At 39.8% G+C, this 27,791-nt stretch overlaps 2 protein-coding genes, 1 long non-coding RNA gene and 1 pseudogene across 10 annotated transcripts in view; 3 read left to right on the plus strand and 1 right to left on the minus strand.

Annotated features, from left to right (window-relative positions):
* LOC136702112 (uncharacterized) overlaps positions 1 to 27,791 on the minus strand; it is a 269,541-nt gene that overhangs the window by 146,013 nt on the left and 95,737 nt on the right. The gene's annotated exons all lie outside the window — the stretch shown is intronic.
* On the plus strand, positions 13,931 to 14,884 carry LOC136701944 (trace amine-associated receptor 1-like). The gene has a single exon (XM_066676744.1). It carries the CDS (start codon positions 13,931 to 13,933, stop codon positions 14,882 to 14,884), a length of 954 nt encoding a protein of 317 aa, XP_066532841.1.
* LOC136702412 (trace amine-associated receptor 13c-like) lies at positions 20,075 to 21,055 on the plus strand. Its single transcript, XM_066677461.1, has one exon. It carries the CDS (start codon positions 20,075 to 20,077, stop codon positions 21,053 to 21,055), a length of 981 nt encoding a protein of 326 aa, XP_066533558.1.
* Positions 25,629 to 26,705, plus strand: LOC136701686 (trace amine-associated receptor 13c-like; annotated as a pseudogene).

The raw sequence follows: 27,791 nt of genomic DNA on the forward strand, positions 1-27,791 counted from the left end.
AGAGAAAGACTAGCACACTGGAACGAGCCTGTTTTTTTTTTTTCATTCATTTACAGACAGTGGGGCTTCTTAAACACATTAGAACATTGTAGAGCATACAAACAGACTGTAGAGCTAGCAAATGGTGAGGAAACATCTGAATTTTATAACTTTTTTTCTTTTTAAGAGCGTTAAACCTTCACATCAAATCAGATGTTGTCCTTTAAAACTGCTGAAGGTCACTTTCACAACTATGGCTCCAGAATACAGCTGACTTACAAAGCCACTTTGTGACCAAATCCCTGAGCCACAGTTACAACACACTGATCCCCTGTTGGGACTGTAGTGATGTCAGGACCTGAATCTCCCAATTAAAATTGCTTGTTTATTTGAGGTCAGATAAAAAACAGACCTTTGATCAAGTCATTTTCTGCTCCCCCAGACAGGTCGAGAGTGATTAAAGCCCATTTTGGGGGGGGGGGGGGTCATTACCCCAACCCTTTTGAATGGAACCAATCTATATCCATGGGCAATGAACTACAACTGAGATAATCTCATCGGCTGAAATGGCCAGGATGTCTGGTAGATGGCCCACACACCTGACATGCAAAAGACACACCAAGCAACATCTTTCTCCTCTCAGTGAATCAAAGCAAGTTCCATACTTTCCAATATTAAAGGAAAGACATCTATATTTCTCTGTTCATTATGGAATGGATACTACAGACACTGAGACTTCAAGTGACAATTAAAATGACACCAAACCTGACTAAAAACCTACAGGAGATCCTAAATAAACTTTCAAGAACCGTAGACACTTGGTTTAACATGGCATTGAAAGAAAGCCCCCTGACATGACAGTCAGGGTTCTTTCACATGACAAACTTTCTGCTCGTCGCTTGCCACAAAGCTGAGGGGTGTTTTCACTTAACAAGCATTTTTAGCATTGCCAATTTGCATTCCGTTTAGCTAGGAGCATCACGTCATCAGAGCTCATTTTTTAAGCAGTTATTTAAGCAGGCTTGTTGCCAACAGGCTAACTGGCTAAATTAATATATGTAGTGGCCTCATAATTGTGAAATTGTTTTCCGAGTGCGAACCTGGTAAGTCGCCATGCTTTGTTTTTCCTCACAATGTGAGGATATACTTCTAAAGTGGTGATATATACCTCTGGGTACTGGGAAACACTGAGAATGAGCTTCTCATCTATATCCACGGTATCTGTAAACCTGAGGCAAGGTGGCAAAGTGACGCGACCATTTGCAAAAAATTTCACTGTGTACACAGCTCTCTGCTCATGCTAGCTCAGCGACAGATTGAAGTAAACCTTTCGTCATTATTATGTAGTGGAATAATTATGCCCCATTCATTCATTCATTTATTGGACTTGATCCAATATGTTGGTATGATTGTTCACCTTACTCTAAATGTGTCTGTTAACTAGGAAATATAATTGTTATCAAAGGAAATGTTCAGGGGTAGAAACCCATGCAAATACTTTCCATAACCTTTGCCTTTGTGATAATTAGTAGATAAGCAGCGTGTTCCTCTATAGTAGAGCTAACTACTAAGAACACTGATTTAACCTAACTAGTGGGCATAAGCCTGTTAGGCATTGAATGTGAGTGTTATCACCTTAGATTACTGAAGAAACAAAGAAAAGAAAATTTTCCAGTAAAAAAAATATTTAAAGCAGTACTGTATGTGCTGACTGCGTCACCCCTCTTTTGAATAGTTTGTCGTGGCTTAATGAATTAGCTGTGCATAGCGACGGACAGTGATACACAAGTTAGAATGGAATACAATGCTTAAAGTAGAATTTAAAATTTTTCTGTTTGTTTTTGATTGATATACCACGGATTACTTTATCAGGCGGACACAATGTGAATACAGATGAAAGTTTGTTTGTTATTGTTTTTTTTTATACATACTCGGTGGTGGAAGCTGACAATTAATACCATTAAAGGTATTCTGTGTTTCTGTTGCTCTTTATGACTTAACAAGGGTGTTGTTATTCCCTACACATCCCACGGTGATTTGGTGAGGTTCCATCTGGTGGTGGTGAACCCATTTGAAGTCAGCGCTTTGCTGATCTTTATTCACATTCCTGGAAAAAGATGAATGGTGGGGAAAAGATTTAGGACCCTGTGTGGGTCTGACCCATGTGGAGCTTATGAGCTTGTTTCTCACTTTTCATGGACTTTTGGGCCAGTTTAACAAAGTTGTACTTTTGAAACTTTTCCCCCTTTTCAGCATTGCACAGAACACATTTTGGTCATAACCAATTTTTGCATCCCCTTTTTGCTCTTTTCCAGAATCTGCTGGTTCACTGCAAATGCGGCTCTGATGAGTCCCTATCCTGTTGTGTTTTGGATGTATTTTGCTGGACTATGTGATGTTTTGCTTTAGTCCCTTTTTGTCCTGCACTTGGGAATTGAATGGGCTCACAATCACACTGAATATTTTTGTGATTACCCTGGTTTGTCAGACCTTTTTGTTTATCTCTTTCTGAAGGCCATTTGGGATCTGAATGGGTGTTAGGAAAAGGAGCTGTTATTGTTTGGACAGTCATTTGTTTATCATGAGCCGAGATTTTCTGGCTCATGTCATCCTTTGTCATTGTTGGAGTGTGAAAGGTGTTAATAGTCTCTGTGGACCTGGTGTTTAGGTGACATGAATGAGCTTGCAGGGGTCCTTGGGAAATGCTCCGTTTGACCTGAGGTGTCTGAGCAGAGGTCAGCTGTCTGATGCTCCTCTTTATACAGGGGCGCAATCACCTGTTTAGTGGTTGTTGTCACGTCCTGTGTTTGTTTTCCCCGCCATGTGCTCTTTTAGCACATGGCTCTGTTTATTCTTCCCGTTTCCGCCCTAGTCCCGCCCTCTCATCAGAGTCTCCTTTGTAGTCCTGCCATCTCGTTATTGTCCCTAGGTGTTCCTTATCAGTGCTTTGTTTATATACAGTACCTTTGTTTCAGTGTTCCCTTGTCGGTTCTTGTGTGTGTAGATGTGTTTCTTTGTCTGCTGTCTTACACATTACCACCAGATCACAGTCATGTTCCTGTTCTAGTTATGTTCCCTGAGTTCTTGTTTGTTTTCTTGCCACCCTGCTCCTGTTTGTTGTGTGTTTGCCTTAGTTTTGTTTTAATAAATCTTCCTTGCGTGTACGTCCACCTCCTCATCCTCCTTCAACTGTGACAGTTGTATGGAGTTTTTGTGCTAATTCCTGATACTTCTGACTTATTCGCACCGTCTGAACTATCACACTGGTGCCAGTTCTCATCCCTGTTCTCGTTAGTCGAGTTAGGACAGGTGCTTTTGTCTAGGGTTTCGTCGCGTGTGTGCGAGCTATGGGGACATCCGTGGTCCACCATATTTTCCTTGGGTGCTTGATTCTCATGCCTACTGGCTGGGAATTTATTCTGAGGGTGCCCTGACATTAACTGATTAACACAGGGGTTTGAGTAATGTTGGGTTTCACCTGACCATTGAGGACTGGAGTGAGGAGAACTCCTATTGAATTGCAAAGGTTTATTATTATCCTGGTTTTCTCTAAGCCTGTGAGATGAAGCGGGTTTTGGAAACCATGATTCAGCCCTGGTGGCTTCTTCTAGCTCCATAGGGGAGGCTGAGTATGACGGCTAAAATTTTGTATTTGTATTTTGTATTTCTGGCCGTTGGTTTAAAGTTTGCTGGTCTTTTAAAAAGCCTCTGAGTGCTAAGTCACGCAGCTGTTTGCTAGACAAGGTGCATGGACATGCTGCAATCCCTAGATAGTAACTGGTGTTGGGATGGAGATTTAGGACAAACAGTGTTTTGAAATCCAACTCTTCTTCCATTCCTGGTTCATTTTTGGGCCCGAAATAAGCTTGTCTAAGGCGGTGATAGTACTGAAGGGGTGACTCCTGCCTTTGTTGTTTAACTTGCAGTGCTGTCATCAGTCCTGCCTGTGACAGCTGATTGGAGAACTCCTTCTCCAAAGCGTCACAGAGCACATCATATTGTTTCCTGACATAGTTAGGTTGCCGTTCAATGAAACTGCTGACTTCCCTGCTGGATGTTGTTGTAATGTTTTTTTCCTTTGGATCTGAATTGTACCATTTCTCCTATAACATTTTGGACAGTTTTAGAGATCACATATTCCCTGTTTAAAACACCTTTGATAAGAACAGCTGTTAACTTTACGACAGTGCACCAGGACCTCAGATGATATATATGTCCTAGGTTGTTTATGGCTTGTTCACGACAGTGATGTGTTACGACAGTTCCTGGTGCTTCCAGATCCTGTTTTAGGTAAAGATCAATCCATGTGTGAAGTTGTAAAATGGGTATAAAGATGTGTGCCTCTTACAAACCATTAGATCAGTCTGAGATTCAGCCTGTGACCAGATCATTCTGAGGATGAACCAGAGCGCTTAATAAACAGCATTATATCCAGACTGGTCTCCTCTCTTCACTTTGAAACCACCAGAAGACAAGTTTACAAGAGTTGGTGTTTCTGCCCGGTTCTGATGGTTTTCAGATGGTTTCTGAAATCTCCTGGTGGCTTTTCATGACGGTTTTGACTGCTCACCAAGAAGACAACTGAAGTTGTGCTGCAGATCATCCCAGAAGCAGAATCAGCTCCCTAAATCCGGATGGGTTGGTGATTCTCCCTCTGATGACAACAAACTACATGCAAGCAGTGAGCCACTAGAACCTTTATGGAGAAAAAGAGCTGTTAAGAGAGTCTATGTTTTGTCTTTGTATTGTTTTTGGCTTCTTAGTACTATTCTAAGAAGTGAGGCAGGGTGTTTTCCTGGCCTTAGCACACAGTCGTTCCTAATTGGGTTTATTAGGGTTTAGTGGGATTTGAATGTGATCAAATCCAGTTTCTGGTCTTTTGCTATGCGCAGGTATTTTTCCTAATTGTGTTTCATTAGGACAACAGGTGTAGGAATTATTTGCCTAAGGTCTGTTGCGACACTGCAATGTTCTTAAGTGTGTTTCCTTAAGACAGAAGACACGGTGGGGGAGAGTGTTTCTCCTGCCCATAGAGGTGTGCTTAAAATTTCCCTAGTTGAAAGATACAAGGGTGCACTAGAGTTCCTGGTCAAATAGACGCAAGGATAAAATGGAATTTTCTCTAGGGTGTGTTTGTTTGTTTAATTTGTTTTTTGTGTTAAAATGTCTACATCACATGTTAACATGGCAACAGCATTTGTAGACAGAGCTTCATTTGAGGCTGGTCTGACAAAAATGTTAGACAAATTATGCTCCAAAAGGAAGGCTAAGCTATGTAAGAAATGTAATATTCCAGTGGAGTCAGGAGCAGTGTTTTACAGTCTTAGCCAAATGTATGAAAAAGAAGAACCTTGAGGGGTGTGTTCAGGTGTTCAGACAGTGGCATTCTTTACTAATGAATGAACAGAAGGAACAAAATACACAACTGTTACAGGAGTGTGCTAATCATAAACGTGCAGCCAGTAGTGCACAGAACACATGTGAACACACTCAACGCACTCTCAATGCACTACAAGTTAAAGTAGATAAACTTGTAAAAGAGAAAAGGGACCTTCAGGAATTAGCTGCAAAAAATGTGGAGAAGCTGTATCCATCTCTTACAAAATTTCAAGATTCTAGATTCTAGTGACAGCACTGATAAAGAAAGTTATGATCTAACAATGTTAGAAGCTGCTCCAGTTGTAGTAAAACAAGTAAAGTCTAGAGAGGGGGAGGATAAAATTTCAGTTAAACACAACCCACTAAATCCAGAACAGATAGATCGCCTGTCTAAAGAGTTTAGGCACCCTACGAAAATGGGCATTGGTCCTTTCTTAACACAAATGACACGTAAAATCAAACTGTACTCTCTCCATCCATTAGACATCATATCTGTGTGCTCGCAAATACTCCTTCCAGTTGAGATTGAAGTCATGGAGGAATATTATGAGACACAGATAGATAAGTTGAAATCTAGAGAAGCAGTGCAGGACTGTAATATGGGGTTGCTTACAGTACTTAGGAACAGTTTAGGGTCTACTGTTTGCTGGCAAAAAGTTGTGGCATGTCATCAGGGGAAAAATTAGCCTGTAAGTCAGTACACATAGAGGTTGGCTGAGGTGTTTTTGCCCCATGGGGGAAGTTCTGAGTTTGTATCACTAGCAGACGTTCTGAATTCTCGGGTGTCAGTGGCCCAGTGGGCTGATGGCTTATCTCAAGAAATGAGGAAGGTTTTGCCTCTGTTGAAGCCCAACTGGCGCACTAGTACACTGACCGAGTTGTCTGAGTGTTTAACAGCATACGAGAGAGATGTGCAGGTTAAACTACATGTTGCCTCTGTTTTGCAAACTGTTCCCCAGCAGTTAAGTAGTCAGGTCCTCCAGAATAACGTGTGTCATTTTGTGGGAAAAAGGGACATTTGAAACGAGATTGTAAAAAGAGGAGATGGCAAAATTATAAATACAAGTCTAGTCCAGAAGAATTACAGTCTCAGTCAGATAGTCCTCTCACCCCAGAGGTAGCTGGACATCTGTTAAAACTTATACAACAGGCTACTCAGCTGGCAGCCCCCACTCAGATTTCTGCTCTTTCAAAAGATTCAGAGCATTTAAACTAGAGATGTCAGCGGTGAGAGCGTATTTGGAGCCGATTCTCCAAAATAATGACAATAGATTGTATGTGAGAACCACTGTGAATGAAAATGAATGTGATTTTTTGATTGACACAGGAGCACAAGCTACTTTACTACCCACTGCAATGGCTAAAAAATTCAAACGGTCTTTGGTTCAACATATTTAGCCATTACTATGTGTACGCCAGTGGTCTTATCACAGTCACTCACAGTGCATTGTCCACATGCTGTTAAATCTCCATTGTCTTCAGCTCGTGTAATTACAGTTACTACTCAGAGATGGGATAACTGGCTCTCTGCACTCACAGCTCCTAACATTTGCCTGCAAAGGGCACAGATCACTAATCCCTCGTCATTAATGATGACTGCATTGTCTGATACTTGTAATGAGGGTGATGACTGTGTTGTTTTGTCACACAGTCCACATATGGAAATTTCTGAAATTCCATTGTAAAATCCTGATTTGATTTTGTTTACTGATGATTCAGCACAGATTCTGAATGGCTGTAAACATGTTGGATGGGCTGTCTGCTCGCCACATGCAGTATTAGCTCAGGGTCGTCTTCCTGATCATTTTTCTGCCCAAGCTGCTGAATTGGTGGCCTTAGCTAATGCTTGTATGCTAGCTTCAGGTCTAACTGCAACAATTTATACGGATTCCAGGTACGCATTTGGTGTCATTCATGATTTTGGCCATATTTGGCGTCGTCGTGGTTTTCTGACAGCTGCTGGTACCCCTATAAAACATGAGTCTTTGGTTTCTGATCTCATGTCAGCTAGTGAGCTTCCAACAGAACTTGCAGTTGTTAAAGTAAAGCTCATAATTCCTCTGACACAGATGAAGCATGAGGTAATGCCATGGCTGATGCAGCAGCAAAGGCTGCAGGGAAATTACCAGCAGTGACAGTGGCTGCTACAAAAACAAATGACACTAGTTTACAAACTGTACGTTCATCACTAATGCAAATGTACTCTGATGCTCCTGCTATTGAAGTGTGGTCTTGGATGGATAAAGGTGCGTGTCTTGATTCCAGTGGGTTTTGGACAAAGGGAGTGAAGTATGTAGCACCTGAGGCACTTTTACCATACTTGGCTCAGCAAATTCATAGTTTAGGACATGTGGGTGTCCACAGCATGGTTCACCGGTTCTCCTCAGTATGGTAGAATCCTAAATTCCGCTCCCATGCATCTGATGTAGTGAAGCAGTGTATATTGTGTCAGTCAAACAATACAGTGGCAGGTGTTTCCACACCTGCTGTGCACACAATGGCACCCCCAGGACCTTTCACACATCTGTAAGTTGATTACATCACACTACCTCCCTGTCAGGGAAAGCAAGATGTGAAGATCAGTCTGAGATTCAGCCGGTGACCAGATCATTCTGAGATCAGTCTGAGGATGAACCAGAGCGCTCAATAAACAGCATTATATCCAGACTGGTCTCCTCTCTTCACTTTGAAACCACCAGAAGACAAGTTTACAACAATGTCATTCTGACCAGGTAGTTTCTGTCATCTACCGTAGCTCCAGGGAACTTTTGCAAAAAGAAATCTATATCTTTTAGGTATGAATAGATTTCATTTGAGCCATCCGGCTTTGGCTTGAAGCGTGTTATGTGGCGCGAATTCCTGTCCAGGTTCCTGTAGGAGGGAGTCTGGTGATGTGCTGAGGGCACATAGCTAAACCGAGAGAACCTATGTTCAACTGTGTTTGGGAGGACTTTGTTAACCTCCAGTGGTGGAGCTGGAGAAGGGACTGTTGGTGCTGGGAAAGGTGACTCGGATACATTTGGACTTTGGATTTGGCAGCTCCCTATGAATGTGAGAAGTTCTCTGTTGGTTGATAAAAAGCTATGAGCGTACCTTCTCTAGATCTGCTTTAACAAAGTTTAGCTTGCTTTCTGTCTCTGACTGCAGGTGCTGGGACAATTTGAGTTCATCTTTGACTGCAGTTCAGTGGCCCAAATCAGCAAGTTCTGCTGTTGTTTTTGCTTGCACTACAATTAGCTGAGCAGGCTCTTTGCGAGCATTTCTTATGTTCTCCATTTTTGGACTCATCATTTGTGTGTTCACTGTTTCTAATTCTATGTCTTGGACAGTGTGTTTAAGTTTTTCTATTACTAGTGTAGCCATTTGGCTGGCTACCTTTATTAAGGCCTCGCCTTAGGTTCCTCCATTAAATGGAGGGCCACTAACTGCGACATCAAATTTGCCATGTGTGAGGGCTCAGCGCCATGGATCATGGCTGTATATTCTGACACTGTGGCTCTTGTTGAGCTTGCTAATTCCAAATACACCTCAGTCAGGGGTCTTATCACTGATGTTTGGTGAATGGGTTGTGTTCCAGATTTAATACTAATTAATGTTCAATTAGATCCCTCAACCAATATAAATTTTATAATCAGTAATTGGTTACTTCCATTTATGGAAGACTGCATAAAGGACAGAAGCAGTACATCAAAAATAGCTTACAATTTACATGCGAATTTAGTATGCCATATGAAAGACAACTGCTTTTAATCAACTTGCACTTACACATGTCATACACAAGGGTGCACCAGAGAAACTTTAAATGCAGTAGCACAAGTCATGCGAAAAAGGGCACAATAAATTGACTTCAGTTGCAATAGCACAAGTCAGCCACAGGGCTGGGTCAGTGGTGATACCTTAATTAAATTAACCCCTCCCCCTGGGCTAGGTTGTCTGGTTTGGCGTAAATGGAGCCACTACAGTTCAGACACTAAAGGGGAAACACACCATTGCCAGTTTTAAAGAACAAGGACCTTTCTTTTTGGGCTGCTTTTGTGCGAGTTCATTATTTACGTTGTTTTACAAATTCAAGGGGTTTTAAGATATTCTGTGTGCAATTATGAACCGGGATTCGCAGTCTCACTAATTAGGGGTTGAATCAACGCTGCTCACAAACAATTCCCGTATTTATGAACATATTTTAACAAGCCGTATATAAGAGGTACACAATTTGCCGATCAATTGGCTGGAATTCGCAGACTTTTGGGCGATTCAGAACATGCACATACACAGATATTCGCACGCAGTGAATACTTTAACCTCTCATGGGTGTGTCATACGCTGTAATACATGCGGCACAGTGTGTATTAAAACAGTGACGCAGCACAGCTAGTAACCCACAGTATTACTTCTGAATTAGGCGCACAGCAGCAGCCTAATAATTTCACAAATGAAAAGCGTGTTCACACTAATCATTAAATCAAAACAACAGTGAAATGACAATCATTGCTCACATTCAAGACTTCGTAGTTAGGAATTAATTAGAGCAGAGTAAGGTGGAAGAAACCAGTTGTAAGGCCAGTGCTTACTTACACAGTCCACTGTTATCAGTGTGCTTATTGATGTGCAATTTTCCTGCACAGGAATCATAACTTCTGATCAAGATTATGTTCAGAGCCCCACGTTGGGCGCCAATATATATTTGTAGTGGAATAATTATGCCCCAAGTTGCGTTGGCATAAATACTACATAGCGGCATATATGATAATGAATTATTATTTAATTAATAATTAATTATTTAATTCATTTTCTTAAACTCCATGTTTGGGAGCCATTAAATGATATGTAGTGTCTTTACCTGTCCAACTTTAGCTTGGACAAGTAGATCATCATGTTGGAAGACTTTACATATAGCGGAATTAGATAGAATTAATAATTATTAATGAATTATTATGCTCATTAACCCGCTGTAGGTTCTTGGCTCCGAAATTGAATCTGAACTGGAGGGAATAATTCGGTACAAGAGAAGTGCACACACAAATAACCAAGGATTGGTTTTATCACATAACTGGTTTATTAATGGTAATATCAAATAATGATTATTGATTATACATTCGTATAATGAAATGGATTACAGAGATACATGAGGGAACAGGGAGATTAATATATGAGGGAATGTCTCTATGATAATTATCCTAAATTCTAAAAAGGCTATTGTTTATCCCAGCAAGCATTCAGCACCACTCCTGAGTGATGAAAGAAATGAAACCATGTGAGCTTATGTATCCCTGGAGATGGACTGGAGATAGCTGGGAGCATGTCGCTGACGCTCAGTGCTTTCCGGCGTGACTTCCTGGAGCACTGCAGCCGCTGGTGTTCCTGTTTTCCCGCCTGGTCAGGGACACGGCGACCACCCCGTCGGAGCTGGTGGCTTTCTGAAGTTCTCTGTGGGAATTCTCCATCATCGCTGATCTGCCGCCTTGTGAGTGACACGTCCATGCAGGTCTCTAATGGGCCTCATCTCAGAAGGTCATTCTGAGGTTGCATTCCTACTTCTCCATCACTGATCCTAAAGCATTTGTCATCACTTTCAAGGCAGAGGTCTGAGGTCTCCTTCAAAGCTCAAATTTCCCGGGTCTTTCACGAACACAAGTCTCAAAAGAGAAGACGACGAGCACAGACATAATTACTTCAATATTTCCAGGAGCCACATTTAAACAGCTTCATACCGACATGAAAAATATCAAACTGATATAGAACTACTAAAAAAGTCTTCCCTTGTTTATTTAAAAAAAAAACCTTCATACAACTTTCCACATGTTTTATTTTCTCATAAACAAGAGATAGGAACCTGGTTTCAGGAGTTTCACAGCTTTTCCGTTTCCAAATATGTTTTACGCAATGGAAATTCTTTGACCTGGTCATTTCCAACCCCTAAACACCTCAAATTAAGTTGAAAAAATGCTTTGAACCGTAGTCTGGAAATTATTCTCAGCAGCTGGAGTGGCGTAAATGTCACATGAATTCTGACTTGGTCTTTCAGACAGAGTGGAATTTCCACACATGGACATGGATCATATGAAAGTGGCCCAAAACTGATGTGAAATGTCAATGCAATTCAATGCAATTTGTGCTGTTCATGGAACCACATGAACAACACAAACATGACTAGGCCTCTTTAAATGCAGTGTGAACGTAGCCTTAGTACTCCTTGCCCAGCATATGCCAAGCCAGTAAATAACAGATGTTTAAGTCATAGTCCATAATTTGACTTGATTTTTTGCATATTTTGCTAACTTCCAAAAATCGTTTTCAAGCATACTATTTTAACAACAGGACATGAGGCTAATATTTTTACATTTATTTATGAATAAACTGTTCAATAAACGGATGTTCTTTATCATGTGTACAAACCAGATTCCAAAAAAGTTGGGACACTAAACAAATTGTGAATAAAAACAATGCAATGATGTGGAGATGGCAAATGTCAATATTTTATTTGTAATAGAACACAGATGACAGATCAAAAGTTTAATCTGAGTAAATGTAACATTTTAAAGGAAAAATATGTTGATTCAAAATTTCAGCGTAAAATAGCAAAGACTTTTAAGTTATCATCATCACCTGCGCATAATGTCATCAAAAGATTCAGAGAATCAGGAACAATTGCTGTGCCTAAGGGTCAAGGCCATAAAACTCTACTGGATGCTCGTGATCTCTGGGCCCTTGAACGTCACTGCACCTCAAACAGGAATGCCACTGTCAAGGAAATAACAGAATGGGCTCAGGAATACTTCCAGAAAGCATTGTCAGTGAACACAATCCACTGTGCCATCCGCCGTTGCCAGCTGAAACTCTACAGTGCAAAGAGGAAGCCATTTCTAAGCAAGCTCCACAAGCTCAGACATTTGCACTGGGCCAGGGGTCTTTTAAAATGGAGTGTGGCAAAATGGAAGACTGTTCTGTGGTCAGATGAGTCACAATTTGAAGTTCTTTATGGAACACTGGGACGCCATGTCATCCGGACCAGAGAGGACAAGGATAACCCAAGTTGTTATCAACGCTCCCTTCAAACGCCTGCATCACTGATGGTATGGGGTTTGCATGAGTGCTTGTGGCATGGGCAGCTTGCATGTCTGGAAAGGCACCATTAATTCAGAGAACTATGTTCAGGTTCTACAACAACATATGCTCCCATCTAGACGTCATCTCTTTCAGGGAAGACCCTGCATTTTTCAACAAGATAATGCTAGACCACATTCTGCAGTAATCACAACATCATGGCTACGTAGGAGAAGGCTCCAGGTACTGTGACAAAGAAGGCCCAACACAATTGAACAGTTAGAGGCCTGTATTAGACATGAACGGGAGAGCATTCCTATTTCTAAACTTGAGAAACTGGTCTCCTCCGTCCCCAGACGTCTGTTGAGTGTTGTAAGAAGGGGGGATTTGTTGATGCCATGAAACAACACATTTTTCCCTTAAAATGATACATTCTCTCAGTTTAAACTTTTGATCTGTGATTTGTGTTCTATTCTGAATAAAATATTAAATGTTGCCACATCATTGCATTCAGTTTTTATTAACAATCTGTTTAGTGTCCCAACTTTTTTTGGAATCCGGTTTGTACATTATTATGCTATCATTAAGCATACAGGCCTATTAAAATACTGTGGGTGTAAAAAAACAGACAATTAAATCATTAATCGCAATTACTTGTATGACAAATAATTGTCAGTTAAAATTTCATGATCGTGACAGACCTAGAGTGAAGCGGCCCGCATTCTCCATAGAAAAACAATGGCATTGCACTGTACTGTGTGAAAGCAGTCTCTGTCAGTCAGTCAGCAAGCGAAAAACATCTCAGTATATCTCCAAACCAAATGATAACTGCAATATCACGCTGACTCCCTACATTAGATCAGAATTATTATATCAGAATATTTATATGTCTCAAGTCAAATTTAGCAGTATTATTGATCATTTTAGATCTATTTAATCTTGGGTATCACATCGGGTTAACACACAAAAGGTCCTGGTCCCCACCCCCAGTGGAACCATGAATTTTTGGGGGCAGCCTTGGCTTAATGGTTGGAGAAATGAGCTTGGTACTGGAAGGTAACCAGTTTGATCCCTACAACTGAAAGGAACATCTACAGCTGAAGTGGGGGCTGAGAATAACTGCCTGCTGCTCCAGTTCTGGGCCCACTGACCTAATCACTAGTAAGTTAGTGTGGTCACTGCCAGTAATGGATTGTATTCAGAGGTTAAATCTCATTGTATGGTTGTGCAATGATCATAAAGCATGCCAAGTGTCAACTAATCTATTGTTAAGTTGTGGGAGGACTACACTGCTTCTGTTCCCACACACAGACCTGTTCTAACTTTTTTTTTCTTTACCCATGAGATGTATTAAGATGTTATGCAAATCAGGGTTGGGAGCAGTTTTAAAGGTATAAAAATAGCAGACATCACTTCATCCTTTGCTCCTTTGACAATGAACTTCTCAACCATTATATTTCCATTTCTCTTACTCTTTCATAACAATATCTATATTCTCAGTTAATTTTACCACAACTCGAATGCTGTATCCATGAATCTTACTTGGATTAACCAAACTGGCAAATGCCTTGGAATTTCCTGTCCAGAGAGATCTGTATCTACTGCAGTGTATGTGTTGTTGTATGTATCTGGAGCTGCTGTAGTTCTGTCAACAGTGTGTGGAAACCTGCTCATCATCATCTCTGTCTGTCACTTCAAGCAGCTCCACACTCCGACTAACATGCTCATCCTCTCTCTGGCTGTGTCTGACTTTCTGATTGGAGTCCTTGTGATGCCAACAGCTTTAACTTGGATAATTGAATCATGTTGGATTTTTAACGGCGCTCACTGTGTATTTTCTGTTCTAACCTCCCTTTCACTCACAACTTCTTCAATATTCAATGTTGCTCTAATTGCAGTTGATCGGTATTTTGCTCTCTCTAATCCATTCCTCTACACTAAAGCAGTCTCTGTGAACAGAATGTGTTATGTTGTTGTGTCTATGTGGATTTTATTGCTGTTTTACCACATAGCACTTCAATACTTTAATGGATACTACACAAATATTGTCATCTGCCCAGGAAACTGCTTTTCATCTTTAGATGAGGGCTGGTTTTTGTTTGACTTTCTGATGGAATTTACTTTTCCATTTGCTGTTATAATTATACTGTATGTCAGAGTGTTTGCTATTGCAAGAAAACATGCCACTGCTATCAGAGACCTTAACGTTCAGACCGTGACTATAAAATCAGAGAGGAAAGCTGCAAAAGTGCTTGGAATCCTGGTGTCTATTTTTGTGGCCTGCCTGCTTCCATATTTTATTTGCACTATATTAGTTACTGTAATCCAAATTGATTTAAGATTTTCTTTGATATTAGTTTATCTAAATTCAACCATTAATCCAGTCATCTATGCTTTGTTTTACCCATGGTTCAGAAAGTGTGTTAAACTAACCTTAACTCTTACGATTTGTAACACTGATTCTTCACTGATGAATATACTTTAATTAATTAAATGCTAACACAGTTTCAAAACTCATATTTTACAATAAACACAGCTCACTCTGATTTAAATATATATATATTATTATATTTTAATCTATGTTGAAGTCTTCAATGAGCAGACATACTGTACCCTATAAGCCTACTGACCACCTCATCCATTAAATGTGACTGACTGTGAGTTTCAGTCAGTTTATTTACTTCAGGAAATGGGTCTGTGCCTTAGGAAACTGTCCTGAAATCATGATAGAAAGCATAATGTAAACTGTTTTCAAATTTGCCTTAGGAAGTAAGTATTATCACATTAATATTAAAAACATTAGAAAATCCTGCTTACACCTAGAGATAAATAATATCATGTTGTCATTCATTAAGTAATAAGACTTGCACTAAAAGAAAAGTAGAAAGAGGTGCTGCATTAAAAGACCAGTTATAACAATTATTTTTAGTTTAACAGACCACCTCACCGTGACCAGATATATTTACTCTGGAGTAACAGAAATACTCTGCATCTATATTTGTTGCCTGTTAACCTCTGAAATTATACAAATTATTAGTAAAAAAAAAAAATACTGAAATTTAAGGTTATTTCTAAGAATCTTCTTGGTTCATCTTAGTACCACCAATAATCCAGTTCATAAAGAAGTAACTGATTCAATACAAATGTTTCTTTCACATTGTTCAGTTACTACAAAGCCAACAACATAAAACCATGTATCTGGAAGTCATTCAAACTAGGAGGAATGATCTGTTTTTAAACTATAAAAACAGCTTGACTTCCTAAGCCAATAATGTGTTTTATGTATTTGCAGCTGCTGTAGTTCTGTCAACAGTGTGTGGAAACCTGCTCATCATCATCTCTGTCTGTCACATTAATCAGCTCCACACTCCGACTAACATACTCGTCATCTCTCTGGCTGTGTCTGACTTTCTTGTCAGAGGTTGTGAGATGGCATTTGCTTTAATCTGGAAGATCTAGTTGGATTCAGGGGTTTGGACAGACACCCGGTCCAGGGATAATATTTTCACAGAGGACTACATTAACTGCTTACACTAGAGAGTTAGGCTGTTCACCAGCTCACATAGCAGCAGAAAAGGGATACAATACTGCAATAAAAGTGTGCTTATGATGATTGATGCAATGATGCATTGTCAAGGGGAGTGGTTCACATTGAAGCCAGTCTCAGCAAGGTAGTGTACCATTCAATAACTATATTTTCAGTAGTTGATTTAATGGCATTAGTTTCACAGAACTTAACATTTAAATAGGTTTGCATTTATTCACCAGATGTAATGAATGACTGGATACTGGCTTACATATCGTTAATACTCTAAAAATGTTTCCTTCAACCAGTGTTGCACAACATACACAGGTGGTTGCATGAACCACTGTCTCAAACACACTTCAGAATTTACACAAAGATTTGGTTTAATTTTCAATCCAGCCACAAGTTCATAATGATCCATAAAGATCATCTAAATCCAGAGGAATATATGTTTAAAAATTGTTAATATCGCTAGGTATTATCATGATATGTGTGATATTAAAAACACTGAACACATGTTACAGCACATTGGCTAGATAAAGCCTGAGGTAAGGCCAAAAGCCATAGTTTACATTGGACATTTAATCTACACTGGAATCATAATATGATTTAAATTTGAATATGACAAAGACAAAAAAAATACATATTGTATAATACATACAGCCTGTTGTGATTTGATCTCCAGAATTTGTTGGGCAAATGATTTTTCAGTAAGTACACAAACTAACAGCTTTCGTTTACTCCCAGACTGAACAAATATTTTGGTACCTGAGAGAAACTTATTTCTATACAATCTATAATAAAGATGTATTTATTGTAACAAGTTCAAAATATGTTGTTTATTTATTAAAAGATAGGTTCCCAAACTCTGTGCTGCAGAACAGCCAACTACAACTAGAGATCTTTACGTGCTACATCATCAGCAACCACAATAGCACCTTTACATTGCATGTCCCCAACTAGTCTGTGTTCTACTTATCCACAACCACTGACTAGACCTTTCAACTGTTTCTGATAACTCTTTTACAGCTGCCCTTAGTTTCCTGCCCCTGATGACAAACTGCACAATCAGGGATGTGGCAGACCTGGATAGAAATCCCCTAACACCTATCTCTACCGGTCTTACATGTGCTTGCCACCCATGTTCCCTCTCCTCAGCCGCCAAGTCCGTGGACTTCAGCTTCTTCCTTTCGAATGCTTTTTCTGCTGCATCCTCAAATGGAACCATTAACTCTATGAAATAAATCATCTGTTTACTTTCAGTCTACAGCACCATGTCTGGCCTCAGTGTAGTTCATGCAATTCACTTTGGGACCTGCAGTTTTTACCTAAGTGCTTCACCTCATCTACCAAAATTTATTTACTTAGATACTAAAGACAGCGTTATCTGCATCAAGTTGTGAAAAATGTAACCGCACTTGAAAAGGCTTTTCACACACCATTAACCTGACACTGTGCTACACTGGAACCAAAATTTGGAACCAGTTTCATAAACAAATTTCACCTTAGAGCCTTCCTCTGATCTCTCAGGGCACCAGTTTTCTAAAAAAAAAAAAAAAAAAAGCCACTTTTGCCTAGTTTGGGCATTCCCTATATACATTAGATAAGGTCTTAAATACTGAGAGGCCATAGTCAATCCATGAAAGCTGAGAGGGAGTGAAGCTGTGGACTAGCATAGCTTCCTATTTGCCCTTCACTTTGACACTGTTTGTCAACAGATAGATAGATAGATAGATAGATAGATAGATAGATAGATAGATAGATAACTTTATTAATCGCATAGGTAATATCACATATTGCAGCAAAGATATAACATCACAATAATACAATAGAATATGAGCATAAATAAAAGAGTAGAAGAAAAAAGAAAGAGGTACTCTAATAATAATAATAATAATAATAATAATAATGTAAAGAAAAAATGTAGTGAAAGTATAATTACCATGGAGAGTGTATGCATAAATATTATGCAGGAGAATATTTGACATTTACAAGTCATCTAAACACCATCTAATCAAAAATCCAGATGACTATAACAGTTAGCTATATATTGTAAACAACAGTACAGATAACGTATTATAAATAAATGTGCAAAGGAGTGTCAGTGAAGTGATATGAGTGTGAAATAGTGTAATGTGTAATGTCCAGCTGGTGCTCAGTTATCCTGAACTGTTCAGTGTCCAATAATGTCACGGCACAGTGAAGAGTACGGTACAGTGTGATTGCTGTTGATACATAGGATCTCCTGTACCTTTCTTTGCTACAATGGGGCTGGATGCGTCTGTTGCTGAAGGTTTTGCCAGACTTTCACTGTCTGACCAGAAGGTCATGAAGAAAGTACGATGTATTGTCCAGGATAGCAGTAAGTGTGTTAAGTGACCTCCTTTCGACCACCAGCTTAAAACCATCCAGTGGGCAGCCCAGAACTGAGCCGGCCTTCCTGATCAGCTTGTTGAACTTTTTAGCATCCGCTCCTCTGATGCTGTCCCCCAGCAAACTGAGACTGGTAGAAGATTTCCAACAACTTGCTGCACACTTCTCAAAAAGTGTTCTCAAAAAGTATAATCTGCTCATCCCCTTCTTGTACACAGACTCCATGTTGGCCCTCCAGTCCAGTTTGTTGTTGAGCAGGACACTCAGGTATTTGTAGGTATCTACCAGTTCAACATTCTGATCCATGATTGCAATGGGACTGATAGTTGACCTCTTCCTCCTGAAGTCCACCACTCTCCTTCGTCTTGGTCACAGTGAGGAACAGATGTTTCCTTGCAATCCACTCTACAAATCTATTCACAAGGTCTCTGTACTCTCCATCCTGCCCATCCCTGATGCACCCAACCACCACAGAATCGTCAGAAAATCTCTGAAGGTGGCAAAGGTCAAATCTATACTGAAAGTCCATGGTGTAGAGGGTGAAGATGAAAGGGGAGAGCACAGTTCCCTGTAGTGCTCCAGTGCTACTGGCCAAGTGATAAGATTAGCAAGATCCTAGCCGCACATACTGGGGACTTCCAGGCAGGCATTCCAAGACCCAGGTGATCATGGACTTGTCCATCTGCCTTTTGTCCATGTTCTCCCCCAGCATGAGAGGTTGGATGGTGTTAAATGCACTTGAGAAGTCAAAAAAGTGATTCTCACTAAGATGTTGTTCTGGTCCAAGTGTGAGTACACCTTCTGTAGTAAGTAGGTGACAGCTTCGCCTACTCCTGTCTGAGGATGATAGGCAAACTGCAGTGGGTCCAGGAAAGAATTCACATGAGGTCTCAGATGTGACAGCATTAGTCTTTCCAGCACCTTCATGACATGGGATGTGAGGGCCACTGTTCTGTAGTCATTGAGAAAGGAGGTAGATTACTTCTTTAGGACAGGAACCAGGCAGGATGTTTTCCACAAAACAGGAACCCACTCTTGTTTAAGACTCAGGTTATAGAGATGCTGAAGAGACCCAAATAGATGACTGGCACAAACTTTTAGTACTCTCTGACTAATTCCATCTGGCCCAGCAGCTTTGCCCATTTTCAGCTTCTTCAGCTCTCTCCTCACCTGGTTCGTTGTCGCCTCCAGAGGTGGGTGTGGATCCTCAGACACTGGTTGTGGATTAAAGGGGTGCGCAAAGGAGTGGGGATGAAGTGGGGATGTTAAGAGATTGAAGTTCCAAAGATCTTAAACACATCTTGCGCTTTTTTGTATAAGTCAATGTTCACTCAACCTGGCAACCCGCATGATCTTCACATTTGAGGAAGATGGGGGCACTCTCATGATTTCCCAAATAGAAATATCACCCTGCCTCCCTAATATAGACTTACACCTTCTTTTTAAATTGAAATTTAGAAGTTTTGTTGATAATCTTTATCAAGCTTTGGTTGGACTAACCCTCTGTTCTAACGCTGTTCCAAAACTTAGAACTGATCTAACATATTTTTTCTCACTCTTCATCCAACTACCCATGAGATCATGCATTACAATGTCATTCAAATTAGGGGTGGGAACATTTTTGAAACAATAAATATAGCACACCTCACTTCAGTTTCTTTGCCTTTGGCCAAGATCTTAAAGTACTGCAATATTTTCATTTGTTACTGTTTTTAAAGGAAAGACAAGATCTCAATTCATCTTGAATATTCTTAACACAAGTTATATTCTGTATCCATGAATCTTACTGGGATTAATCAAAGTGACATATGCCTTGGATTTTCCTGTCCAGAGAGATCTGTATCTACTGCAGTGTATGTGTTGTTGTATGTATCTGCAGCTGCTGTAGTTCTGTTAACAGTGTGTGGAAACCTGCTCATCATCATCTCTGTCTGTCACTTCAAGCAGCTCCACACTCCAACTAACATGCTCATCCTCTCTCTGGCTGTGTCTGACTTTCTGGTCGGAGTCCTTTTGATGCCAACAGCTTTAATATGGATGATTGAATCGTGTTGGATTTTTAATATAATTTACTGTATATTTTTCATTCTGGCCTCCTTTTCACTCACAACCACTTCAATATTCAATGTTGCTCTGATTGCAGTCGATCGGTATTTTGCTCTCTCTAACCCATTCCTCTACACTAAAGCAGTGTCTGTGAACAGAATGTGTTCTGTTGTTGTGTTTTTATGTATTTTATTGCTTTTATACCACTTAGCACTTCAATATTTTAATGGACATTACACAAATATTGTCATGTGTCCAGGATACTGCTTTTCACATTTAGATGAGGGCTGGTTTTTGTTTGACCTCCTGGTGAAATTTGCTTCTCCGCTGGCTGTTATAATTACACTGTATGGCAGAGTTTTTGTTATTGCAAGAAAACATGCCACTGCTATTAGAGATCTTAACATACAGACAAGGACAAAGAGTAATACAGACTGTATGAGATCAGAGAGGAAAGCAGCAAAAGTCCTTGGAATCTTGGTGACCATTTTTGTGGCATGTTTACTTCCATATTTTATTTACACTGTATTGGGTATAATAATACAAATTGAAATAGGATTGTTTTTAAGAATCCTGTTATTACTTTATCTTAATTCTACTATTAATCCAATTATTTATGCTCTGTTTTACCCATGGTTCAGGAGATGTGTTAAACTAATTTTAACTCTAAGAATATTTAACAGAGACTCTTCACTAATAAATATTCTTTAAATAATTAATTGCTATTACTGTTGATGGATGCAATGTTTGTGAAACATGGATTTTCATGGTTACTGATCATCAAATTCATTAAATGTATCACTGTGAGTCTGAGTTTATTAATTTTAGTTTGACCAATGTATGTCTGTGCCATAGAAAACAGTCCTGAAACCATAATAGCTAGTTTTAAAAGTGGCTTTGAAAAGACCACTTTTTAGAATTCTGTGGGACAAATAAATTGGTCTGGGTGCGTTTTTGACGTACACTAAGCACTGAATTCTAACTTCAAATAGTACAGAAATTGGTACCCTCTGAATGTACAATCTAGCCCTCCCTGTGTTTTCCATAATATGAGAACTTGTTTCTGTACTCCTATGCCCAAAAGGCATGAGGACTCAAACATTGTCTATTTCATTCCTGTAATTATTAAGAATGTTTTATAAAACGAGGGTCCTTTTCGATCACCCATGCCATAAGGGCACAAGGATTCGCTGAGCATCTCCATTTTACTTAGGGCATTTTGTGAGTATACAGTACATTACAGGTACATTACTTTAACTATTCTAGAATGGGAGGTGAATATATGTAATATTTAATTTTATTTATATTTATATTTTAAAATCTAGACTGTATACCACAACAGTGACAGTCTTTCTGACAGTGTAGGACTGAAATCTAATCAGTTATCATCCATACCTGACAAGAATAATTTTAATGTTGCTGAATGCAGAATTTGAGAACCAAAAAATAATAAAATGGGATGATCAAGGTAAGCCTGGTAAAACAGGAAAAAAGGATGAGCAAGTGGCCACACTGGTGATATTTGTTTTAAGTAGACAGAAAAAGTAGTCAGAAAAGTAGTCAGTAGTCAGAAAAAAAAACAACAAAAAAAAAAACATGCAAAATTAAAGCGAACATCTACAATTGTGGGGAAACATAGTGCTAAGCTCAGCTCAGAAACACATATTTTTTAATAAAATCTATTTTTTTTTATTACAATCATGAACTACAACTTTAAGAGAGTTAAACATTCACACCAAATCAGATATTGGTCTTTTCTAGAAATGAACAGAAATGACACCACTGCTATGAACACATAAGTTTCCTACAACACATAATTCATTATGAGTATAAGAAGGGTGAATAGAAATGGTTCTGAGTCACCTGTGAAAAGGGTTCTACAGAGCCAACCTGGGGTAGAACACAGAGGACGCAAGTACCACGGACCAAATTATCCAACACCTCAGCTCCAGGTAAGTACTACTGAGACAATGCATCAGTATTAGCATTCTTTGTCAACCTGGCAGAAACTTGATCACAAAATTGAATGGGGCTAACTGAGCAGTTCATCACTGTTCTGTATCCCGCAGATTAGTTGAAAACTAAGTGAGTCAATTGTTTTAAGTGTACACCACACATCCATGATGTCACAGACTATGGCTGCCATGTTGCAAGCTCGTTTTAGTTTAGGTAAATATTTATTAATTGTGTATTTATATGTCACTTATACTTCTCTGAATTTTGCTAACATCTTCATTTTTATGAACACTGTTGAAGCCACAGGTTGCCTGGTCACTAACACAAGACAGGAGGGCCAAAGTTCCTGGCTGAGAATATGCACAAACTTCCTTCCCATCCCAAGCATTTTTCTAGCCACAATACATACATACATACAACATCTTTGGACCACAAACTGAGAGAAATTGAGGCATGGATCTGTTTTCAGTGACTGACACTGATCTGACACTCTGGAAAGTGTGTGAGGTGATTAACAAGCAGGAAATGCTATGCTCTCCATAAAATCATAAAAGCAGTCAAATGTGTGGTCTGATACAAAGTAGGACCACAGTCTCACCTCCAATGTGAGGAGTATGTGGCAGGGTTAAACACAATCACTGGTAGTGGACTTCAGGAAGCAGGAGAGAATGCACAGCCCTATCTTTATAAACCCAACCACATTGGAGAGGGTCAGCAGCTTCAGGTTCCTCTTTGTTCACATAACACACCACATGGGTAGTCAAGAAAGTGTAAAAGAGACTTAGCATGAACCACCACATCCTCACATCTTCTTCCCCAAGGCCATCAGGCTGCTAAACAGCCAGTAGCACAGTGAACCAGTCCATAGACTGTCACTATCCACCCAATCATACAAACTTACTTTGCACCCTGCACTTTACATGTGCACTTCTCTCTGACCCACTCCTTTGAGCTACAGCAGGTATGCACCCCCTCAACTCACAAAGCAGGTAATGCACTTGATCTCATTCTCACCAAACACTGCCTAATTAACTCTGTAAATGTTACTCCTCTACATCTCTCTGACCATTACTTTATTCAGCTCAATGCTTGTCTCCCTCAGCAACCCACTGTGTCCGCTCCCTCTGTCCCCTTCCGGCGCAATCTCCGCAACCTATCTCCCACCCACTTCTCCGCCCTTGTGACTTCTGCTCTCCCACCCCCCAGCACCTTCTCATCTCTTGAGGTCAATGACGCCACAGAGTCACTCTGCACAACACTGAGCTCCTGCTTAGATCGCTTGTGCCCTCTGACTACCAGACCCGCAAGACCCACGCAGCCCCACCCTGGCTTACTGACTCCCTTCGATCAATGCGCACTAACCTCAGAGCTGCTGAGAGGAGATGGCGAAAAACAAAAGACCCATCACACCAACACTACAATCCCTGCTCTCAGCCTTCTCAACAAATGTCACCATTGCAAAAAAGAAATTCTACCAAGACAAAATCAACAATGCTACTGACACCCGGAAGCTGTTTTCAACCTTCAAGTCTCTGCTGAACCCTCCACCTCCACCCCCTGCAACCAACCTCACCGCTGATGCATTTGCTGACTTCTTCACCAGCAAAGTTGCTGCAATCAGCAGCCGGTTTTCTGACCCTTCTACACAGCCCCCGGCTCCCCCTTCGAATCCTCCTAAACCTACTGCTTCCTTCCCTTCTTTCACTCCTCTCACAGAAGACGAGGTAACAAATCTTCTTAGAGGTGGCTGTCCCACATCCTGTCCACTGGATCCCATTCCTACCACCCTACTGCAAACCATAGCCCCATCCATTGTGTCCGCAGCCACTCATGTAATCAATTCTTCACTAACCTCTGGAACATTTCCAAACACCTTCAAGCAAGCTCAAGTAAGACCTCTACTCAAAAAACCTTCTCTTGCTCCTTCTATAGTAGAGAACTACCGACCAGTCTCTCTCCTCCACTTCCTGTCTAAAATCATTGAAAGAGCTGTCTTTAAGCAGGCAACAAAATTCCTCTCCCAACATAACCTTCTTGACTCGAACCAAGAGCGGCCACTCGACGGAAACTGCACTTCTGTCAGTAATGGGCGGCACGGTGGCTTAGTGGTTAGCACGTTCGCCTCCCAGCACTGGGATCTTGGGTTCAAGTCCCATCTGGGTGGAGTTTTCATGTTCTCCCCGTGTCTGCGTGGGTTTCCTCCGGGGGCTCCGGTTTCCGGTTCCCACAGTCCAAAAACATGGAGGGTAGGTGAATTGGCTTCTCTAATAACTGTCCTGGTGTGTGAATGAATGTCTGTATGTGTGAGCCCAGATATGGATTGGCGCTCTATCCTGGGTTAAACCCTAGTGCCCGATGCAGTCCTCCAGGTGGACGGTCGGTCCTGGTTGAGAGTACGCTGTGCGCGTTTGGCTGCCGCTTCTCACCAGTGTGTGTGTGTGGATTGAGCGTTCTGAGCAGTGTGGATTGTAAAGCGTCCTTGAGTGTCTAGAAAGGCGCTATATAAGTGTAAAGATACATACATAGATACATAATGGAAGCTCTTAAAGATGCCAGACAGCAGATGTCTGCTGTCTTGACTTCAGGACAGCACAGGCCTCTGTCCAAATTACCTCTAGAATAAATTTGTTATGCAAATCTCTCAGCAAATCTCTCCTCAACTGGTCTGGGTCAAAGCAGGAGGCAAAATCTGACCAGAGCCTTTATGAGATTTTTAAACCACCCCCCCAGCCAATTTTGCAAACCCTTGAACAAAGCGGCAGTAGTAATCAGCAAAACATAAAACTGACCACAACCCTGAAACATGAGTGGGTAGTCATGATAAAAAGTATCATTTTACTTACTGCAAATAAATTACACACACACAATGAATTCCCCTCAGTCTACACAAAAACAGAGTTCAGGAATGTTTCCAAAGGTCACTGGGATTGTTTGAGGCTATGCTTCTGTGTGTTGCTCCTCTCATTAAAATTATCATATTGACTTTAACTGACACACTTCAGTAATCAGTGTGTTGCTTATCCTTATTCAACTCTGAAGCTGTTGCCTTCAGTATTTAATATGTTCTCGGTCATAAAAGCAAATTAAGAATTACAAGCATGGGTCTTATTAGAAAAGCTGTGTTCTAAGGTCTAACTAGGATTTCTAATGCTCCACCCATTTTCTGAATATGTATCATTTGCATTTACAAGGGTAATTTCACTATATAAATCTCAGAATTGCTACCTGTTCACCCAGTCATTCATCACTTGAAGATGAACTACTGCTGCCTCTCGAGAGAATTCAATATCTGAAATATTACTTCGAGAATATATTAACTGCTGAATTCATGAATTTTACTGGAATTAACCAAACAGATCCCTGTCTGTACTTTCACTGTCCAGAGAGATCTGTATCTACTGCAGTGTATGTGATTTTGTACATATTTGCAGCGGCTGTAGTTCTGTAGTGTCTGGGAATTTGCTTGTTATTATCTCTGTTTGTCACTTCAAGCAGCTCCACACTCCGACTAACATGCTCATCCTCTCTCTGGCTGTGTCTGACTTTCTGATTGGTGTGTTTGTGTTTCCAATAGTCTTTGTTAGTTTAATTGAATCATGCTGGATCTTCAGCAGAGTGTTTTGTATATGTTTTTTATTAACTGCCTATATTGTTACAGGCACATCCATATTTGATATTGCTCTGATTGCAGTCGATCGATATTTCTCACTTTCTAACCCATTTCTCTATACCAGAACTGTCTCTGTAAGCATTATGTGTTTTGTAGTTTTATGTAACTGGTGTATAATGTTCTCGTACACTTTAGGAGTTCACTATTTCAATAGAAATTTTGAGCGTTTAGTAATGTGTCCTGGAAGATGCTTCCTCTTTATAGATGAGGTCTGGTCTGTTGTTGACCTACTGTTTATTTTTGTTTGCCCATTGTCTATTATAATTATACTGTATATTCAAGTCTTTGTCATTGCTAAGAAACATGCCACTGCTATTAGAGACCTTAATATTCAGACTGGAACTTCAAAGAATGAAATCTCAATGAAGTCTGAGAGAAAAGCAGCTAAAGTTCTTGGGATAGTAGTGTCTGTTTTCTTGGTTTGTCTACTTCCATATTTTATGTACAGTTTATCAGGCAGAGTCATTGAGGTTGGTGTAGGATTGTTTCAAATTATATTGGTCCTTGTTTATTTAAACTCTACCATTAACCCAATTATTTATGCTTTGTTTTACCCATGGCTTAGAAGATGTGTTAAACTAGTTTTAACATTTGAAATAATAAAAACACATTCTTCACTAATGAAGGTTCTTTAATTATTTTATCTAGTTTTACCAATGAGCACTTTCAATGAAAAACCATGCATCAGCTAACTTTTTAGTTGCACTGCATTCTTGTTCAGTCTTACAAGTAAAGTAAGATGTTTACTGGTTTAGTATATACTTAAATTTTAATAGACAATCCTAATAAACAAAATAAATGCTTTAATGACTGCTTTATTTTAAAAAGAGGTTATCAAACAAAGTTATTCCATGCCTAAGTGGATGTTACAATAAATGTGAAAATCTGTCTGAATACAGATAAAGTTAGATTTACATGATGTGTAAACCAGCTACAAACTCTGATATTCCAAAATATTTTGGCAGACAAAAGAGAATAGAGCAAAACACAAAAATACTTAAGATCAAGGTGCTTCATTGCTATCTTTCTATTATTCTACATGTCCTCAGATGTGTCCATTTAATTTTTTCATTTCATCAGTTATTGTTAAAAAAACAGAAAAGACTCTATAAATAACAGAATGCATTGTGGAAAAAAAACTAAATGCTTTCATATCACATTCTGAAAGCAAAAAATAAATTAATAAATAAACAATGTCATTAGATAATTTCTTTCATCACTGGCTGTATTTGGTACTGGTGTTAGGGGTTGGAGGAGGCCAACTTAGCACACAATATACTTGGGTACACAGTATACACTATAATATTAAACACATAACCTATATTTTTCCACGTCCAAATGTCCTGCCTAAATCATCAAGATATAATTTACAGCAGAATCACATTTACTTAGGGGACATAAAGGCAAGAGAAGCACACAAGCGTAGATGCTGAATTATCATATATCTGCTCATTCTTCTGCACATAGAAAATATTTGAGTATCAATTTGTTATTTGATCATTTCCCATTATGGAAACAAGCAGAAAATCACAAACTTTACCATTTCCTGTAGAGCTACTTAACATGACAGTGTTACTGTCTAACAATTTCTTCCAATTATGAAGTAGAAGCTCATGTTGATTTTATGTTGAAGAAATATATGTAAGAAATGGCTTTTTTTTTTTTTTATCTCCTGAGCTCCCCCATCCTGTTGTTGGGTGTAATTCAAGTTTACACTACAGTCATGAAAACAAGTGTCTGTCTCTCTCTCTCTCACTCTCTCATGCTTTCTCTCTCTCTGAAACACACACAACACACACTCTCACAACAAATAAACATGCA

This window comes from Hoplias malabaricus, chromosome 7, assembly GCF_029633855.1.
Source record: "Hoplias malabaricus isolate fHopMal1 chromosome 7, fHopMal1.hap1, whole genome shotgun sequence".
Taxonomy (NCBI): domain Eukaryota; kingdom Metazoa; phylum Chordata; class Actinopteri; order Characiformes; family Erythrinidae; genus Hoplias; species Hoplias malabaricus.

What these genes read in the sequence shown, in the direction of transcription:
- LOC136701944 (XM_066676744.1), top strand. Translation starts at nt 13,931, where the DNA reads ATGAATCTTACTTGGATTAACCAAACTGGCAAATGCCTTGGAATTTCC.
- LOC136702412 (XM_066677461.1), top strand. Translation starts at nt 20,075, where the DNA reads ATGAATCTTACTGGGATTAATCAAAGTGACATATGCCTTGGATTTTCC.